This window comes from Rhineura floridana, chromosome 1 (genome assembly GCF_030035675.1).
Source record: "Rhineura floridana isolate rRhiFlo1 chromosome 1, rRhiFlo1.hap2, whole genome shotgun sequence".
NCBI classification, from domain to species: domain Eukaryota; kingdom Metazoa; phylum Chordata; class Lepidosauria; order Squamata; family Rhineuridae; genus Rhineura; species Rhineura floridana.
In genome coordinates, this window is record NC_084480.1 from 139,778,777 (window position 1) to 139,799,751 (window position 20,975).

At 43.7% G+C, this 20,975-nt stretch overlaps 1 protein-coding gene across 2 annotated transcripts in view; it reads right to left on the reverse strand.

The window, feature by feature from the left end:
- DNAH6 (dynein axonemal heavy chain 6) overlaps positions 1 to 20,975 on the reverse strand; it is a 362,354-nt gene that overhangs the window by 257,376 nt on the left and 84,003 nt on the right. For both annotated transcript variants that reach the window (XM_061634018.1, XM_061634008.1), the window contains 7 exons: positions 16,031 to 16,211; positions 15,321 to 15,417; positions 13,847 to 14,042; positions 10,923 to 11,087; positions 10,378 to 10,491; positions 369 to 494; positions 132 to 287 (listed from right to left, as the gene is read on the reverse strand). In XM_061634018.1, coding sequence (XP_061490002.1) covers positions 132 to 287; positions 369 to 494; positions 10,378 to 10,491; positions 10,923 to 11,087; positions 13,847 to 14,042; positions 15,321 to 15,417; positions 16,031 to 16,211 — 1,035 coding nt within the window. The remainder of the gene's footprint in view (positions 1 to 131; positions 288 to 368; positions 495 to 10,377; positions 10,492 to 10,922; positions 11,088 to 13,846; positions 14,043 to 15,320; positions 15,418 to 16,030; positions 16,212 to 20,975) is intronic.

The window sequence follows — 20,975 nt, forward strand, 5'->3', positions numbered from 1 at the left end:
AAACAGCAAAAGCAGCTTGAATCAGATAAACGAATGAAACAATACAAATTGGGCAATGATGACTCTATTGTATCATCTTTAAGTCTCATACATTTCAAAATACATGTATGAAGATGAGAGCAAGGTCTTACCGTGAGTGGGGTTATCACTAATCTGGGACATGCTCCCAAGTATTCGTAGCCATAAGTGTACTGGGATAAAGCCATTCTAGCCACACAGTTATCCAGATCAAGGTCCCAATAGTAACGCAATTGCCTTTGCCAATCAAAATTGTCAACAGAATCTACCTTTACAAAGAATATAAAATGTTTATTAGATGTTTACTTTAATCTGTAAATCTACAAATATCATTTTAATATTTAAAATACCTTTTGTGCTACAAGTTCAGTAACAATGTCTCTTGCATGCACATCGATAGTTATGAGTGCTGTTATGATATTTCTGTGCAGTTTGGGAAGGATGCCACGGACTAGTGAAGCCAATGCATTTAATCTCTATGAAAAGGGCACAAAACCAAAATGTTAATAACTATTTTCCTATTTTACTCAAGATGGTAACATTTTAAAAATAAAGGACTGTGTCTTCAGCTGATGCAAATAGCACTGTTAAAAAAAGAAGGGTGATTTTCATGAATATTTTCATCAGCTTTGACAAGTTCATCCAGGACTGACCCAAGATATTTTACTGCCTGAAGCAAAGAACAACATACTGCCCCCATTTCAGAAACAGATGCCGACTGGACTGGCAGGTAAATTTCATTTTCACACTGGTGATGGGACAGTCTCTTCCTGAGGGCAGCAGGCTAGCTTAGGGAGCACAGGCAGGCTGTCATCCAGCACCTTGCCACCATTCCATGTCCCCCAACATCTGCTGCCTGAGGTGGCCCATCTCACTCTGCCTAATGACAGGGGATGAAAGTGTCTCCTATTCAAGTCACTCAGAACAGGCTTTGTTTGCTGTCCGTGATGTCAGGATGCAGCCAATTCTTTCTGACTGCATAATGCTGTGATATCGTGTGGGAGGAGAAAGAAGCCCTAACTAGAGGGAGACAAGCAACAGCAACAAGAAGGGGAAACAATTATAGCGAACAAAGAAAAGTGAACATTTACATATTTAAAGGTTTCAAGGGTGGCAAAATATTTCAACAGATAAAAATTCTGCACAGTCCTAAATCTAAGGTGCCATTATTTTGAAGAAGTCAATGGATCTCTGAGCCAAGGACTGCTTTTTAGCCGGGAAGAATAATTTTGGAATGAAAAGTACATATTTCTTTTCTTTTTTAAAAAAGAATATTTTGATTTAGATTTTCTTCTCACAGTACAGAAGTGAACATCAATACAAAGAATAACTTCCCATCATTTCTCCCCTCCTCTCTCCATGAGAACAAATCAGGTATAAGCAACAGGAAAAAGGGAAACATTTTTTTCAGTCAAATATTCTACCCCACAGTTGTCTGTGTGTGGTCAGAAGATGCAGAACTTGCTTGTTAGTATTCATGTGGCTATAACATATTTTCATGAAATCATTTTCTTCTTGCTGTCCATTTAGACCTCTTCTTTGGTAAGTTTTTCCATAAGAACAATGGTCCATAAATGTTGTCCAGTCCCATTCAATTTCATACAAGCAGCTGCCTGCCAGCCACTAATAAAACATTTATTAACTTTTTGTGCAGCAGGTTTTTCTGTTCATGAATATCATCAATAAAAAACAGTTGAGGAGTACATTAAATGTCCTGGTTCCTTATTAAATCGACATCATACTAATATTTATTACATCACATGTTGACTACATGTGGCATAGGGTTTCAGTACACCACAGCCCTTCCATCAATGGGGTGAGGCTTGTTCATTAATTCTGTTTCATTTTTGAGGCATTAAATAAAATACTATCTGTGTAGCATTCTAGATATATTTGCTCTAATCTTTGGATGGTTAATCTTGTAATGGTGAATGGATAAACAAACATTTTTCATTCATTAATTCATAAACCTGGGATACAATTAGCAATGTTTTTTATCCCACATATTATTCCAGTCTGCCATTACTACTCTCTGTGCCAAACTCAGATTCTCAAAGATGTTTCAAGGATTCAACAATCCAGTTTGAGAATCACATATTATTATAAAACTCTTATTTTTTAAAAAATGATGGAGTCAAGCTTAATTTCAAGTTTTCAAAAGGGGTGAAGGGGCAAATTGATTGTGTATGGACTAGTGGATTAGTTATATGATGAAGCTAAAACCAGTTAACTCCTTTTGCCCAATTTAGCAATTAGTTGGGCCCCTGTCAATGGTTGTTGTCATAAAAATCACATAAGTGAAAAAACCTACTCGCTTCCTCTTTAAAATTTTGGGTTCTGTCATAAGAACATAAAAAAGAGCCTGTTGGAGCAGGCCAATGACCCATTTAGTCCAGCATCCTCTTCTCACAATGGTGTTTTTATCCCTTTTTTATGTGTCTCATGGAGCATCATTATATCAGGATGTTCTTGCTTTATACATCCCCATACTTGTCTCCATTTCACTGGGTTTCTGATGCCATTTACATTCCACAAACACAGCTTAACCCTCATATTTACACAACACCAAGATTTTATATAATTCTACCCTCCAACCTCCCATATGGATCATACCTATAGCAGGCTTTCTTTGTGGACTGACCATCTCATGGACTGTCTCCTCCTCAACTTCCAAAAAAGCCCCCCCCCCCGCAAAAGCACCTTACCTCTACTGCCTGCATAGGTCCCAAGAAAGTGAACTACAGGAAGAGAAAATGAAGTAGGAGTGCCTTGTTACTTGCACCCCCTCTCCTCCAACCAATATGACTCTTTTCCCCCAATATCAACATGTAGCTATATATTTATAGTAGAGAAACCCAATTCGTGAACAACAATGTTCTACCACCCTGTATCTCCATGATGCATCCCTAAGATAAGATGTCGACCTCCAATTCATGCAGGGTGTTCACGTTTTGGGTAGTCCTGATTCATTCATACCTACATATATATATATATATTGCTTTTTATTCTTTCCAATCTTGCATTGCCAGTAATATACTTTGTTAAAGAAGTGTTCACCTTCACTGTCCTCTTGGTCGGTCTGGCTGTTCTCCTCGGGTTCATATAGTACAGCCTTTTCCAACCAGGGTGCCTCCAGATGTTGTTGGACCACAACTCCCATCTTTCCTGACCATTGGCAATGCTGGCTGAGGCTGATGGGAGTTGTGGTCCAACAACATCTGGAGGCACACTGGTTGGGAATGGACCATTGGTCTCACCTGAAGGGTGATTTTCACAGAAGGACTGCCATCAAGCGGGATATCATAGCTCCACCCATTGTCTGAAGGCAAGAATGTTCTGAAGTCAAGACTAGGGGCATCAGGCCCCTCCCACTCTCCAGTTCATTCGCGACGAGTCTAGAGAGAGAGATCTAAAAGTGTATAAAAAGAGCCCAACAGGCCTACTGGCAAGAACATAACATAATAGCAATGCATAACACAATGCTAACATTTCCATATAACAGTATTAGAAGTCTTGACTTCACTAGCGAACTAGAACAGAATAGCATAACAGGAATATATAACAACCGGTGAATTAACTCTAGGTATCCTCCAACTGGGAGGGTCGTGATGGCAGTCCTTCTGTGAAAATCACCCTTCAGGTGAGACCAATGGTCCATTTTCCACAGGAGGACTGCCATCAAGTGGGATGTACCAAAGCAGCCCATAACAGGGAGGGACCACCCACATCCTAATCAGCATTAAGAACCTGTTGCAAAACTCGCCTGCCAAAAGAGGCATCGGCAGAAGCATAACGGTCTATTTTGTAATGCCTTATAAACGAAGACGGGGTAGACCAAACAGCAGCTCTGCAAATATCAGCAACAGGAGCTGTTATTTTAGATGGAACAGGAAGCTTAAGGGACTCATAAGCTAAGGTAATACATGCGCGCAACCAGCGGGATAAGGTGGAATTAGCTACTTTATGCCCCATAGAACGTGGATGAAAAGATACAAACAAAGACTCAGTTCGTCGTATATCCTGGGTCCGAGACAAGTAGGTCTTGAGACCCCTCCAAACATCCAACGAATGCCAAGCCTTCTCTAGAGGATGGGTAGGATTCGGGCAAAAGGAAGGAAGAACAGTGTGCTGGTTGCAATGGAAAACTGAATTGACCTTGGGACAGAAGGAAGGATCAGTCTTCAGTACCACAGAATCCTTGTGAAAAACACAGAGATGGCGGGCAGAAGACAATGCGCCCAGCTCCGAAACTCGTCTCGAAGAGGTGATCGTGATCAGGAACAGGACCTTGAATGACAATAGACGTAATGGCACAGTCCTAAGGGGTTCGAATGGAGGGCGTTGTAAAGCCTGCAGGACCTTCGACAAACTCCAGGAGGGAAAACAGTGGAATACAGCCGGTGAACGCAGAGCGGCTCCCCTCAGGAAACGTTTGAGGGTGCGAGGCAATAGGAGCACCAGTGGAGGACACTGAGAATGGACGACAGAGTGGACGCATGTTGACATAAGGTGTTGGGTCTAAGCCCCATCTTTAAAGCCCTATACGGTTTTGGACCAGTTTATCTGAAGGAGCGCCTCCAACATCATCAAATATGCCGCCTGACGAGATCAGCCACGCAAGACCTTCTCTCGGTCCCACCAGTTAAAACAGCTAGGCTGCTGCGGACCAGAGAGAGGGCATTTTCAATTGTGGCCCCCACCCTCTGGAATTCCCTGCCGTATGATCTTCGCCATGCCCCGTCCCTGGTAGGCTTCCGCCGAGCCTTAAAGACCTGGCTATTCAGGCAGGCCTATAGGATTGCTGGGGTGGACTAATGCTATCTGTTATAGACGGGCGGTTTTAGATTATCTATTGACTGAGATTTTGGTTTTAAATGTTGTGTTTTTATTCTTTTTATGTACGTCGCCTAGACTGGCCATTAACTCGGCCAGATAGGCAACTCAGAAATAAAATTTTATTATTATTATTATGAGGCCCCTATGAAGGAATTGCAGCACCTGTTGTATTGTGGCCTGAGAAGGATCGAGATTCTGGGACTGACACCACCTGGAGAATGCCACCCAAGTATGCTGATATATACGAGTGGTAGATGGTCGTCTCGAGGCCAATATAATATCAATAACAGCTTCAGACAGGCCAGCAGACCTCAAATGTCCCTGTTCAAAAGCCACGCTGTTAGGTTGAGCCAATTGGGGTCCTGATGCCATATTGGGTCCTGGGATAAGAGGTCTGGCCTGACTGGGAGCGTCCAAGGGTCTGTCACTGACATGGCAAGGAGATCCGAGAACCACGGTTGACAGGGCCAATATGGTGCTATCAGAACCAGCTTGGCCCTCTTGCGTCGCGCCTTCCTCAAGGTTCTGGCTAAAAGTGGTATTGGAGGGAAGGCGTATAATAGGCCATCTGGTCACGGTAGCAACAGAGCATCCACCGCTTCCGCTGTCATGTCCAGGTATTGTGCGAAGTACCTGGGTAGCTGATAATTGCGACTGGAGGCAAACAGATCGACTGAGAAAATGCCAAACCAATGTTGGAGAAGATGGAAAATGGTCAGATGACGTTTCTATTCTCCCGGACAGACCTGTTGTCTGCTGAGCCAGTCCACTGTCACATTCCAAATTCCTCTGAGATGTTCTGCTTTCAAGGATTGTAGATGTTGTTCTGCCCAGTCGAACATGAGGTAGGCTAGGTTCTGCAGAGAACGGGACCTCGTTCCCCTTTGTCTGTTTAAATGAGATTTCGCACACGTGTTGTCCGTTCGAATGAGAACATGGTCCAAGGGAAACAAAGACTGAAACTGAAGCAGAGCTAAGTGGACAGCTTTTAGTTCCAGCCAATTGATGGTCTGAGTCTGCTCGGCTTCGGACCAAGCCCTTGAATGCACTGGGAGTTGCAGTAAGCTCCCCAGCCGATGAGACTGGCATCTGTGGTGACAACAGTCCTGCAGGGTTCTCTGAACGGAGTGCCCCAGTTGAGAGGTTGGACCATCGTCCACCAGCGAAAGGAAAGGCGTAGCACCGGATTCAAGGGAACTGTTTGATGATTGGACCTGGCAATGTCCTGCTGAAATGGTAATAAGGCCCACAGAAGTTGGCAATTATGAGCTCAAGCCCATGGCACAATATGGATGGTGGACACCAACATTCCCAGAGCCTTTGCTAGAAGCATCACATCCGCGGTTGGGCGATGCATCAGAAACCGTGTGATGTCTATGGCGGTTATGCGGTCTGGGGACAGGAACACCATCGCCTGCAGGGTGTCTAACATTGCCCCTAGATGTTGTAGGTGCTGGGTTGGTTGGAGATGACTTTTGTCGAAATTGACTAGCCATCCAAGGGTCTGCAAGACATAGAGCATGAGCTTCAGATGTAGATGAGCCAGCTCCCTGGAACTCGCCCTTATTAAAAGATTGTCCAAATAGGGGTAGAAATGCACCCCTTGAAGGCGGAGGTAAGCTGCTAGGATGAGTAGCACCTTGGTGAAGACCCTCGGGGTGGACGAGAGACCGAATGGCATTGCTCGATATTGAAAATGCTGGGGGCCGAAGGCAAACCGAAGGAATATTCTGTGGGCTATGTAAATAGGCACATGGAGATACGCTTCCTTTAGGTCGACAGAAGCCAGGAAGTCTCCTTCGTGAAGGCTTTCTGTAATGGAGTTGATGAACTTGAGGTCCAGCACCGCTGGCTATGACAGATCTCGTTTGGGCACAGCAAATAGGAGTACACCCCTTCCGACCTCTCTGTTGTAGGGACTGGCTCTATTGCAGCTGTGTTCAAGAGGTGATGTATGGCTGTCTGCATGATGCAGCGCCTGGATGGAGTCTTGGGACAAGGAGAGGGATGAAATCTGTCTGGAGGGGATGCCCAAAACTCCACTGCATAGCCGTAACAAAAGAGATCTCTGATCCAGGCGACTTGAGTCAGATGTAGCCAATGGTCTCCAAACAGAAGCAGTCTGCCCCCGACCGTTATCGCGGCAGTACTGTCTGCGCTGGCGAGACCCTCCATGATATGAGGACGTTGAAGCGCCTCTGCATCCCTGGTACTGTCCTCTGCCTGGGAAACATCTGTTCCAGAATCCCCTGGAGTAACGGAGATCATTAGTTCGGAAATCGCGACCTCGTCCCCCGGGCCACGCTCCTTGAAAGGGCTGGGGCGTGCGGGATGGGGTGAAACGCCTGAAGGGCCTGCGATCAACGTTCCTGACAGTGGCTAAGACAGGCTTCTGAGCCTCCTTGGGGTCCACTAGTACTGCCTTTAGGGCTTCCCTGCCAAAGAGTAATGAGCCCGAAAAAGGTGCCCTTAATAAGTTAACCCTGGCCGTAGAGTCTGCTTCCCAGTGACGAAGCCAGACGGTCCACCAAGCAACTACCTGAGCTGCCATGGCTCTTGCTCCCAGCTGAGTTGCGTCCAAGGTGGCATCAGCCACAAACACCACTGTCTTGTGTAATTTCACCAGTGACCTCCTCAAACAGACATGATCAGGATTAGGATAATCTAAGAGGTCATCCAACCACATCATTGCTGCCCTGGAAAAGATGGAAGCTGATGCAGAAGCTCGCATGGTGAAAGCAGTGACCTCATGGTTTTTGCATAATGCAAAGTCCAGCCTCCGCTCAGTGGCGTCCTTTAAATGTGAGCCCCCTTCCCTCGGCAGAGGGGATCTAGAGACTAGACTGGAAATCAGCTCGTCTATGCCGGGGACGGCCAGTCTATTTGTAAATTCCAGAGCCAAAGGGTAAAGCTTGTCTGCAAGGGCGTTAAAGCGGTGTGTTTGTAACGGGTGAGACCATTCGTCCTTGGCCAGTTTAGCAACAGGATCTGGCACAGGAAGGTAGTACTCCACTGGTTTGGGGGATTTCAGGACCCTGGCCCCTGTAATAGCGGGAGTGGCAGCTGCAGGTTGTGGAGATTGGAGACCAAGGGTGTTCAATACTCTGCGAGCAAGGGGCTGATAATCGGAGGCATTGAACAGGCGATAAGATGTATCCTCCTCTTGTTCCAAATGATCACTCCACTCGTCACATTCGAGTTGGATAGCATTATGATGGATCCTCCCCACAAGAAACATCATCGACAACCTTGCCCCTGGCAATGTCAAAAGGATTTGGAGAGCATGATGGATCCGCCTCATTGCGTACATAGTGGCACATATCATCGGATTGTCTGTAAATACTACGCTGAGGCATGGCAGAGACCTGTGACTATGACTGCGGTTGCGAGAAGAACGACAGCATGTCTTGTAGTTGTGATATGAACTCATGAGACAGCTGCAGCCCCGGTGTGGGAGATGGTTGCGCTTGTAGAGGCAAGGATATGGGCGGCTCAGCAGGCTGGGAAGATACACGAGCCCTAGGTGGTAATATGGGAGGATGGTAGCTGGCTGCTGGCTGGTCAGGAAAACCTGTAAAGTCCTCCTCGGAGGATGTAGTCAGAGAATGAAAAAGATTTGTCAAATATTCCTGGCCCGCCTCCTCAGAAACCGGAACAGAGACGTAGCGTGCCCGCTTGGTTGTGCTATGGCTGGATAGATGCTTGGTTTTGGCAACCGCTTTGGCGTGCTTGTGCTTGGCTGCCTTAGATTGTTTAGGCTTGGTTGCCTGAGCTGTCACTGGCTGTTCTGCCATCATATATTTTCAAGGGGTTCAGTACAAGGCCACGGATGGGGCAGAATGTACAGACCCAAACAGGCTCAGTACACAGCCTCAGTCACAGTAAATGGTCTTAGTAATATGTAGTTCCACACAGCCTCAGTTGCCAGCCTCAGTGTGCATTTAACCAAGAATGCTGATAAGGCTTATTTAGAATGTTCCTTAGCCTGCAGCACACACACAGAAACTGACTAAAGGGCCTCGTGCAGGGTCTTTAGGGTTGAAAACAAAAACAGGAGAACTCAGGTCTAAACCTCACTAAGGGTGAACTGACAGAGAGAAATATGGAAGGAGTGCAAACAAAAAAGACACCTGTTAAAAAGAGTGGGAAAATGTAGCAAAAACAAAAATGGCGGTCGGGACAAGAAAAGTAGCAATGGCGGTCACAGAAAAGCACTGGGACTCAAAAAAGAACCTCCAGGAGAACTGCTGCCATCTGGAAGCAGAACGGCCTCCGCGTACTCCGAATCCGAAGAACTGAGGAGTGCAGTCGCTGCTTCTTAAAAACAGCCGCAGAGCGAGCCGGAGGGGGGCGGCGGCAGGCAACAGGAAGTCAAAAGCCGCCGCTGAGGCTATAGAAAGAGCGCAGTTGCAGCTTCATAAAACGGCTGCAGAGCGAGCCAGAGGGGGGGCCGCGGCAATCAAGAAAAACAAAAACGCCTCTGCAGAGGCTAGAAACAAAGGAGGAGCAGCTCCAGGCACCTGGCCGGGGAACTAAGGCGGACCGCTGCTGAAAATGGGCAAGAAAATGGGAAAAAGCAGCATTGGCGCTAAACAGAGGGCTGCGGCCGCAAGCCCCTGACAGGAAAAAGCCAGCCGCCGCCGCCTGAAGGAGAGCCGCAGCCGCAGTCTCCCGGCTAACAATCGCAGTCCCCCATAAGGGAAGCAGGAGGGAGAAAATAAAGCAAGCAACAACTCCCTCAAAATACCAAAACACAGTACAGGAAAGAAACAGTCAAACAATCAGTCCCACACACTTCCAAGCAAAGACAGAGGGAAGGGATTGGGAGTAAATGACCACACTCAGCACAGCTCTTTACACAAAATACGAACACAGAAAACTTAGCTAAATGCTATCGCTATTCTATCCAACTGCCTCAGACGAAGGCAAGAATGAACTGGAGAGTGGGAAGGGCCTGATGCCCCTAGTCTTGACTTCAGAACATTCTTGCCTTCAGACAATGGGTGGAGCTATGATATCCCGCTTGATGGCAGTCCTCCTGTGGAAAAAGGCTGATCTAGTAATTCAAGCTGCATCATCATTTTTTTTGCCTCAGTCTGTCTGGGTAGTTATATATATGTGTAGAATTGTCAATCAAAATTAGGAGCTTAAGGAAATACCCACATAGAAACCTATGCATCCTCCTTGGCAGCATAATGCCCAGTTCCCAGTGCACACTCCTCATTCACCCATTCCCCCCACTTTTCCTATCCACTCCACCCACCTCAAACTCCACACGCTGCCCTCAGTCCCCACTCTCCAGTTGCCCCTGCTTCCCCACTGCCACAGTACATTGCAATGCACCAGGGAGGCTCAACCTCCGCTCTCCCTCGCTTATCAACATGGGGAGTGGCAGTTAGGAGTCTACTCTGACATGGCTACCTCCTGAAAACTGTTACCCAGTTACTTTTTCTTTAAAAATTATGTCAAGCAAATCCATACAATCAGTTTCAAAAATCTCCTCAAAAAGGTATGAACACTGACGTCAAAGTTTTCATTTTCAAATTCTTCCAAAGCTTCTAAATGATCATGTTCATCTCCTTCTAAACACTGGGTCAGATCACGGCACCACATCAGCTGAGAAATGGTCAGCACAACCTACGTAAAGAAAACAAGGCAGAATAATGGTAGATATATATATAGATGAAACCTGCTTTCATTAGCAATGTGCTCATTTTATTACATAAACCCACTGGGAATTTCTGGTGCACAAGCCTCCTTCTGCACAGTCCTCTTGTGCAATAACTATCTTGCATGGCTTCCATTAACTTCAAGGAGGCTCATGCAGGAGGATTATGCTCTTGGTCTTTGCCATCTATGTCAACTCTGGTTCCTAACTCTGGTTCAGTATAAAGCAGCTATACCAAGGAACCAGGTAAGCTGCAAGCAGAGGATACTTGTCTGGGAAATAACATTTTTGGAAATATTGATATATTGAACTTTACACACAAAATCATCTCCAAGAAGCACTATTATCTCAACATAAAGAAACAAAACTCTTCCAAAAAGTAATAAATGAGTGTGTTTACCTGAGAGGGATGGCCAGCAACAACCCATTCAACTCTTTCCTTGGTCTGATAATCAGTAATAGCAGCTTTGCTCAAGCGTCTAAGGGAAGTGAACATTGCTTCTTCAACTTTACCAAGCCAATCTTCAACATTTCCTCTGGCTTTAAGCCCTTTCCCTAAGCTAACCTAAAAAGGCAAGCCTTGCAATTATTATGAGGGTAACTGTTATAAAAAAAAAACTTGGAAGCATGTTTCTCTTAAAATTATTAAAGACACCATGAAATCTATCAGAATGACTTCACTGTGGAATAAATGGTTATGGCAAAATCCTTTATGTAATATATTTTCATTATTTTCAACACGTACAAAATATAGAATAAATGTATGTAGCAAATACTCATCATAGCATTAATTATACATTTAAATTACTTGCAAATATATCACCTTATATCTATATAATAATTATTCTTAAATACATGGTGAATCTTTAATACTTTAGTCTATTAATTCATTAAATCATGTACTTCACAGTACTTTCAAAGTAGAATTAAAAACCTAAATAGCATTAATAGACAACAAAATGTTATGTCATTGGTCTCCAGACTTCAGAAAATTATATATATTTGCTATCTCATTTCTGAAGTCTGGTTAGATTCTAAGCCTCTTTTAACCACTCTGGAGTTTTTAGGTCTGTGTCAAAAGTTTCTCCCTTTTTAATGAGCCCTCAGAACCCCAAATCATTATTTTAATCAGCGTCCTCCTGGTGGGTTCCTAAATCCCCTAGGAGATAGGGACCCTTTGTGACGCCCTTCCCTGGCTCTCCCTGTCAGGTTCCTACCTGCGCGTGGCTACTGCCTGTCACTAGGCACCACCAGGGACTCCACCAGTCCGGACTGTCCTTTATTTTATTTTTTCTCTCCCCGCTCTAGCACAGATCTCAACAGATCCCCCTGCTAGGCAACCACCAGTCACGTCCTAATACTAGTATTCCCAGAGACTCTGAATACTGGTATTGTTATTCTCTTCACCGCTGCCACCATTTGTTACAGTTCCCCTTCAGCCTTGGTCATTACCTTACCCTCCCTTCTGGTCTGTGAAACCCCAGCCAAGGATCAGGCCTTTGGTAAACCAAATTAAGTATTTATTAAAGATAACAAAGCTAACAAGATTAACAAAATTTCTTCTTAAGGCACATAAGCATATGGTTTTACTCAATACTAATCCGAACTCCACCCCCCTCCTTCTCCACTCTCTCCTGGCAAACCACTCTCTCAAACCCCCCAAACAACCCACTCTTTCTCTTCTCCCCCCAGATTCCACTCTCACTCTTCCTTTTATACGTTCAGCCATTTTAAACACTCAGCCAATCATCTAGCATTCTACTGCCCATTCACTCCCCCTCTTTCACTCCACTTACCATGTATCTTCTAAACAACCAACACTTACCATATATACATTAATATAGGAACATCACACCCTTCTCATCACAGGATTTCTGGGGCTCTTCACAATTAATTTTAAATCACTCCTATTCTCCCTTTTCTGGCTCACCGCTAGGGCTTTCTTCCCCAAAAATCCCTTCACCTTTTCCTTTTTGTCTCTATCTCCTGGGTCCTCTTTGCCTAGCCTGCTCAAATTGCTCTGCACCTCCTGCTGCTTCTCCTCCTCTATCAGCCATCACTTTCTGTAGCGCTCCAACCCAGAAAGTGATTTGTAGCATTCTCAGCCTTTCTGCTCTCACTCTCAATGGCACCCGCCTCTTATAAGACTTCAGCGTGTGCATGTCCCCAACATGCTGTTGCCACGGCACTCCTTTCCTGACCCAGCTGTGTTTACCTCCAGTAGGGCTGTAAGAAGAGCACTGTGGAGGCTGGTGGGCGCTGTTGTTTTCTCTCTTTTACAGTCTGTTATTGAAAATGCAATACTGGCTTCAGCCATTAGATACATAACTGACAACAGAGTATTTTGAAATTTAATGTATTTCACAAAATCCTTTCCATGTGTTTCTCATGTATACAGGTGCGTTTTAAATAATTTCTTTGCAAATACTATACATCTGAAAGTATGATCATTCTGATACAACTAAAAAAAACAATTAGGGGCCAGTTTCTATCATTCTGTCGGTTCTCCTACATTTCATTACACTCTAGTGTGGCCAAGAAACTGAATCCAGGATGGGGCTACATAGATGAAGAGGTGGGGTTATGCAGAAAAGATTTCCCAAAATGGGTCACCAAGGGCAGGGAGTTCGCTAACTTACTTTCTCTAATATAAGTGAATGACTGCCATTCTCTCCTATGAGAAAAACTAAAATGTTGGATATGGAGATAGCACTGCAATGACAGTAAAATCTGCTCTACTCCTCCTGACCCTATATGGTCTGGATCCCTGACACAGATTTCACAGGGGTGTACAGTGGGCTGGTTCACACAGAACAATAAGCCACAGTTTTATGGCTTATCATGAATGAGAAGAATAGTAATGAACAATCATGAATTGCTTTCATTTTGCTCCGCCCTGCCTAGGAGCAACAAGCCATGAACCTTGGTTTAACATGATGTGCCAATCAGTGCTCATGTTTTTTTTTCCCTCCAAAGAAACCATGAGTGGAAATTAAGGTTTGTTCTCAGGTTACCACCTGTGATTCATTTAGAGAGAAACAAACCACAAGCTCCGGTCTGCACATCTCACTAAAGGTTTGTGGTTTCTTGCTCCCAGCCCAGTCAGGATGAAGCAAAGGAGAAGTAATTCAGAAGCAAGCTACTTGCTCATGGTAAGCCATAAAACCTGGCTTACCATAATGTGAGAACTAGCTCAATATGTCTACACTCAGAGATGCAATACTCTTCCTTCCCATCCTTGCAGAGGTTCTTGCAGTATACACCCCTCCACACACACACCATCTGTCATGATAGGGATTTTGCTAGAATTAAATAATTGCTTACCCTCTCACCTTCAGGTGACAGCATTGCTAAAATATCGTTGGTGAGAACTTTTTCTTCTCCTTCGGCTGGAGCCATAAAGGCAAATTCTAATTTAGAGATTGAATCAAAGCACTTCCTTAAGTGAGGCTGAACAGCTTGAGGATTGCGAGTCTGAGCCAAAATCTCCAAGAGCTCATCATTTGATAAAAAGTAAAATCTGTTAGTAGATAATATTGATAGTGTTAAAATGCAACTATTCCCCCCCCCAAAGTATTTTCATGCATTTCATTTTAATGTATATTTTGCACTGAACATGGGAGGACAATTTTAGGCAGTAGGCTTAATTTGTCTAAAATCTATCTCATTATTTTCAACAGAACATTATTTTCTGATATAAATATATATCAACAAGCTATAAATGTATATAAAAATATGGATTAAATAAGTAATTAAACTGTGCAATATTCCCAGCAAACAAGGAAACAAAACAATCACAGGCAGGGAATAGGAAGGCTGGAAACCAGAGGAGCACAATGAAAGATGTAGAATTTTCTGGAACTATAAGGCAGAGACTGCTAATCAATAGAAAAATTAAAGCCAATTTTAAGAAATAAAACTAGAAACTTGAGAAAGGCCTGAAGAGAAAAGGACCACAAGAGACAATCCCTGACTAACACAGACACACAAAATGAAATAACACAAACACAAGCCTGAGTAAGAGGAGATAGAAGACAAGAGATGTATTCTAGCGGTCTGCTCCAAGGAAAGACAGGAATGAATTGAGCAAGGGAAGAGCCAGCAATTTCCTTTGAAGCTAAAGCACTCCTGCCTTCAAGCAGTAGGCAGAGCCAAACCACCTGGAGACATCCAACACTCAAGAGAAAATGTGCATTATTCTGAACAAGCATTGCTTTGAATCAAGAGTGGGGAAGCTGTAGCCCTTCAGATGTTGCTGGAGTCCAACTCCCATCAGTCCCCAACTCCCATCAGTCCCAACTAGGATGGTCTATGGTCAGGGATGATGGGTAATGGCATCCAAAAACATATAGAGGGCAATAGGCTTACCACCCCTGCTTTAAATCAAAAACCTACAGACACGATCCAGCCAAAATTAAGCACTTTTATGTCATTAATTTCAGTGGAAGATTTTTACCCCTTCCATTTAAATCAATGGGATTAAAATGTGACTAACTCTGCTGGGACTGAGCCTCTAGATTACACTGAAGAAAGACTCTGGGTGATATCCAACACTGCAAGAGCATATTTCCCTTACTCTGTTCCTCCCTGCAGCTCCCCATGCCACTCAACATCTGCTCCAGACAGTTCCTCAAACCTCCAAAACAGATTTTGTGAGTGTGCCAGGAGCTCCAGGGAAAGAACGGAATGGGAATATACCATTGTGCTAGCAGAAATCCATTCTGCTAGATGAGAAGCACAGTTGGCTATCACCTATAGTGTGTAGGCTTACTTATGTTCTTACAGATTCTTAACTAACCTGGGGAAGATTACTCTCTTGGACTCCAAATAGGCCTCCAGGCACTTCTGAATTTGATCAAGAAGTGCATTGTTATTCTGGAAGGTTTCTAAAAGGCCTGTGTTAGAGAAAAATATAATTAATATATGTTCACGGTAAAAATAGAATGCAAGTATGTGTGTGTATACTCAAAGACTATGGTTTACAATATAAAGCAAAGCTTCAAACTTTACACACTATATTTGAAATTCAGCTCACTAAGATACAAAGGCAGAAGAGCAGTTGGAAAACATCTTTGGAGAAAGAAGCTAGGTTTGTTTGATTGTCTATAGAACAACTTGTGGTTAACTAACAATTTGTTAAACAAAACATGGCTTAGTGTGCAAATCATGCCAAAAATCAGAAGAAAACTATATACAAGAGAAAAAGGAAGAATGGCAGGAGTAAAATAAATACTGGAAATAGACCCTACATCAATAATACACATTTATCAGTCAAATGAAACAAGAATATGAAGGGACAACTTGAGAAGTGTGTGTGTGTTTGTGTGTAATTATTGTAATTATAGTACCCAGCCAAATGTGGGCCTCAGGCATGACCGCATTTGCTTTTTAAAATCATACTAGCATACAGTAGGATACAATATGTGTCACTTGCCTTTTCATGTAATACATAAAATTATTTTATTTGATTATGATCAAGCTTAATAAGCATTTTAGACATATTAATACCAGGCTGAGTAGCTGCTCTGAGGGCATTAGGCAGACGATTAACTTTTCTCATAACTTCTTTCCAGGACTTGTCCACCTGCAAGAACATCTTGGCTTCTGCTGGCAACTGTCTCTGAATATCAGGAGCACTGAAAATACTTTCCAGGTAGAGCCAGTTTCTCTGACATGTCAGCCATTCTTCCTACAAAAAAGAACAACTTCTAATTTTTTTAAAAAATAGTACAGGTAAATAAAGATGGTATTGTTATTCATTCCTGTGATCCTCAACTGACTCTACTGTCTTAAAATACTATGCAAAAATCAAGCAAATGAGATTGCTAATGCCTCAAACCTTGCATTTTTGTCCTATATGGGAAAACTCCCCAACACCTGCTCTTCTAATTCAGGAAGGAAGGAAGACATTCAGGAGAGTTAATACTAAATACTTCTCAAATATTAACAATTGTAACATATATTTCTTTAGTTTATCACTGTTCATAGCTATAAAGACTTTTCAGTTTACAACTAGTACCATTGAGGTTTGTTGTGGTGGTTATGTGCCTTCAAGTCGATCACGACTTATGGCGACCTCCAGTAGCATCTGTCGTGAACCACCCTGTTCAGATCTTGTAAGTTCATGTCTATGGCTTCCTTTACGGAATCAACCCATCTCCTGTTTGGTCTTCTTCTTTTTCTGCCCCCTTCTGTTTTTCCCAGCATTATGGACTTTTCTAGTGAATCATGTCTTCTCATGGTGTGTTCAAAGTATGATAACCTCAGTTTCATCATTTTAGCTTCTAGTGACAGTTCTGGTTTAATTTTTTCCAACACCCAATTATTAATCTTTTTTGCAGTCCATGGTATGCACAAAGCTCTCCTCCAACACCACATTTTGAATGAGTTGATTTTTCTCTTATCCGCTTTACCATTGAGGTAGATATACCATATACCTCAAGTATAAGATATCAGTACTCTGTTTCATTTACTAAATGGATATGGAACCGTTTTACTCACCAGAAAGGTGTTTCTCTGTGGGCACCAGGACACCACCAAGTGGGTATTGTCTTCCTTGCTAGTGCTTGAGGCAGGAAAGAGTTAACACTCCAAACAGACCGTTAATTCGGCCCCTCCCATGGAGTGCTAGTTGGCCATCTGGCCAAGCTTAAAAAATATAAACTTATACACATATAAAGACACTGACAACATGAACCATAAATAACAGGACACAAACAACTTGCACACCTTCAGTTGCAATAATAACCATTCAGTCTCCACCCAGATTGATTGTAACATCTACTGACTTGTACATGCGCTAGGTCTGATCATTGACCCTTCAGTCTCCAACAGTTTCATTATAATGTTTTCTGTCATTTGCATCCCAGGGTGGGCCTTGGCAGTGTCCTAGTGCCCACAGAGAAACACCTTTCTGGTGAGTAAAACGGTTCCTTCTCCAGTGGACACCAGGACACCCCCAAGTGGGATGTTCCAGAGCTGACCTATTGATTGGATGGGTACATAAACTTTCAGTGATCTTTCAGCACCTGCTGAATAACTCACCTCTCGAAGGCTGCCTCAGCCGATGCATAAATATTTTATAATGTTTAGTAAAAGTATTTGGGGTTGCCCAGGTGGCCACCCTACATATCTCTTGAAGAGGAGCATTTGTTGAATAAGCTGCAGTAGCAGCTGATGCTCTTGTCGAATGAGCAACGATACCTGAACGCAATGGTATGTTTAGAGAACTGTACGCTAAGGCAATGCAGCCCTTAATCCATCTCGCTAAAGTAGAAGAGGACACATTTTTACCCAGAGTAGTTGGGTGGCAAGAAACAAACAAAGAATCAGTGTGCCTTATCGGCCTTGTCCTATTTATATATACCTTAAATGCTCTCCTTACATCTAATGAATGCCAAGCACGCTCTACCGGATGCTTTGGCGAAGGACAAAATATTGGCAATACTAATTCCTGCTGACGGAGAAAAGCTGTATTAACTTTTGGAACGAAAGCAGAATCTGTTCTCAATATGACTCTGTCGGTATGGAAAATACATAGATGTTTTGCTACTGAGAGAGCTCCAAGTTCAGACACTCATCTAGCTGATGATATTGCTACCAGGAATAACACTTTGAATGACATTATTCGTAACGTAGAAGTTTTCCATGGTTCAAATGGTTTTTGGAGAGCTGATAAGACCTTGTGAAGATCCCATGTTGGAAATCGATGATGAACAGGTGCTGACAACAGAGAAGCCCCTCTTAAAAATTGTTTCAGATATGGATGAGCTCCCAGTCATTCAGAAGAAGACTTAGAAAGCACTGTTGACAATGTAGATGCTTGTCTTTTCAAAGTATTGGGTCTCAACCCATGCTTCAAACTCTCATTTAAAAAGGATAACACCTCTGTAATTCCTGACTTCCAAGCCGTAACATGGTTCCTACTACACCATTTCAAAAATGCCGCCCAGGTTTACTGGTAGTTTTGTATTGTGGACAGTCTTATAGATGCCAATATTGTGATTACCACCTCAGTTGGCAATCCAGCTCTCAGCAGTTTGCTCCGCTCAACTTCCATGTGGTTAAGCTCAACCACTGCAGATTGGGGTGCCGAAGTGGCCCCTGTAGCAGCAAATCTGGTCGAAGAGGCAGAGGCAATGGGGGCCCGACAGATGGATTGACTAGCTCTGAGAACCATGGACTCCTTAGTCAATCTGGTGCTACTAGAACAACATTGGCCCTCTCCATCCTTACCTTTTTCTTCATCCGAGCTAACAAGAGAAAAGGAGGGAAGAGATAAAGTGTTCCATTCGGCCAAGAGGAGTTTAGGGCATCTACACCCTCTGCTCTCAGTGAAGGGTACCGAGTGTAATGCCTCTTCAGTTGATGATTGACATATGAAACAAAAAGGTCCACATCCATCCTTCCAAACCTCTTGCGGATCTCTTTGAACACATCTTTGTGCAGCTGCCACTCTCCAGGCAACACCTCCTGTCTGCTTAACCAGTCCGCTTGTACATTGTCTACTCCCTTTATATATTCTGCTGTCAACGATTGTAGAGTGTGCTCTGCCCAGGAAATCAGTCGTGATGCCTCCCAATGAAGCACCAGTGACTTTGTCCCTCCTTGATGATTTATGAATGCTTTCACACAGTTGTTGTCTGTTCTCAGCAGCACATGCTTGAGATGGAATAAAGGCACAAAATGCTGCAGCGCCAACCGTGCTGCCCAAAGTTCCAGTAAGTTGATGCTTTGCTTTGATTCCTGAGGAGACCAAGATCCCTGCAGTATTTGATCTCTGCAGTGAGTTCCCCACCCTTGGAGATTTGCATCTGATGTCACAGTGTCTCGTGGTGGGTCCTTTAAAGGAACACCTCTGCATAGATTGCAATCCTTTGTCCACCAATGAATAGCAGTCCTCAGTCGCAAAGTCAGAGCAACCTGGAGATGTCTAGAATGTGCTATCTGCCACTGGTATGGTAACAGTGTCCATTGTAGAGGCTGAACATGAAATCTGGCCCATGGTGTAACTTGGATAGTGGAAACAAGCATCCTAAAACCTTTGCTAAGACCATTAAGTCCTCTGCAGTCTTCCCTAGCAATGGTTGAACTGCCAACTTTATCTTCTGCACTCTGTGCTCTGAAAGAGAAATTGTCTCCCCTTCTGTATCTATCATTGCTCCCAAATGCTGTAAACGTTGTTGAGGGAGCAAGTGACTCTTGGGTATGTTCACCAAGAATCTGTGATCCTGGAGAACTGCTAGTATGGTATGAATGTCCTGATAAGCTGACTGTACTGTCTGTGAACGAATCAGAATGTCATCTAAATATGGGTAAAGGTGCAATCCCTGTTGAAGGAGATGAGTGACAAGGGTCACCATTATTTTTGTGAAGACCCTTGGCCCTGATGCCAAGCCAAAGGGCATACCCTATACTGATAGTGTTGATTGTTGTAAGCGAAGCGGAGGTACTTGCGGTGCTGCAGATGGATTGGCACATGTAAATATGCCTCGGTTAGATCTTTGGAAGCTAAGAAGTCTCGAGGCTGAAGTGCTTCTTTTATGGACACCAATGTTTCCATGCGGAATTTTCGGTATTTTACAAATCTGTTGAGGAATTTTAGATCGAGCACCGCCCTCCAATTGTTTCCTTTTTTTGGCATGATAAAGAGGATGGAATAAACACCACAAAATTTCTGGTTCTGCTGAACCAGTTCTATGGCTGCTATCTGCAACAGGTGTTCTATTGCCTCTTGTAGTAGCCTGCGCTTCTCTGGATTCGCCAAAATAAATCTGTTTGGAGGCATAGCCTGAAACTCTGATACCCAAACTGCATGGCATTTTTTACCCAGCGGTCTGATGTTGTTGTCTGCCAAAGTCGTGCAAAACTCGGTAGGTGGTCTCCCACTGGTATCAACAATAAGTCAGAACTGTCTTTGTTGCCGTCCACCTCTGTGGGTAGCTGAGCCTGTATTTTGCGCTGCTGATTGCTGTTGGTTGCGCAACTGGAATCATGGACGACCCCAAGCTTGTCTGTTAATGCGGAAATCTTGCCCCCTTCCTTCAAATCTAGATGGACGAAAGGACTGGTATGGTTGAAAACGGCGAAAAAGGCACAGGTAATCTTGTCTTTTACTTGTTACAGGCATTGCTTTCTTCTTTTCTTTTCTTTCAACTAATACTTCGCTCAGCCCATCCTCACCAAACAACTTCTTGCCTGCATATGGTTCTGTAGCCAACACCATACAGGAAGAAACATCTGTCTCCCAATGACGAAGCCACAAAATGTGCCTAGTTACTACTTCAGCAGCCCTGGCCCTGGCTGTGAACTGAGTCGCATCCATTGTCGCATCTGCAATGAAAGCCTCTGTTCTTGACACCTTCAAAATTGTTTTCTTAAGTTTTTCTGGCTCCTGATTTGGATTTTCCAAAACTGCATCTAACCACAATAATGCAGCCCTTGAGACTTCTGG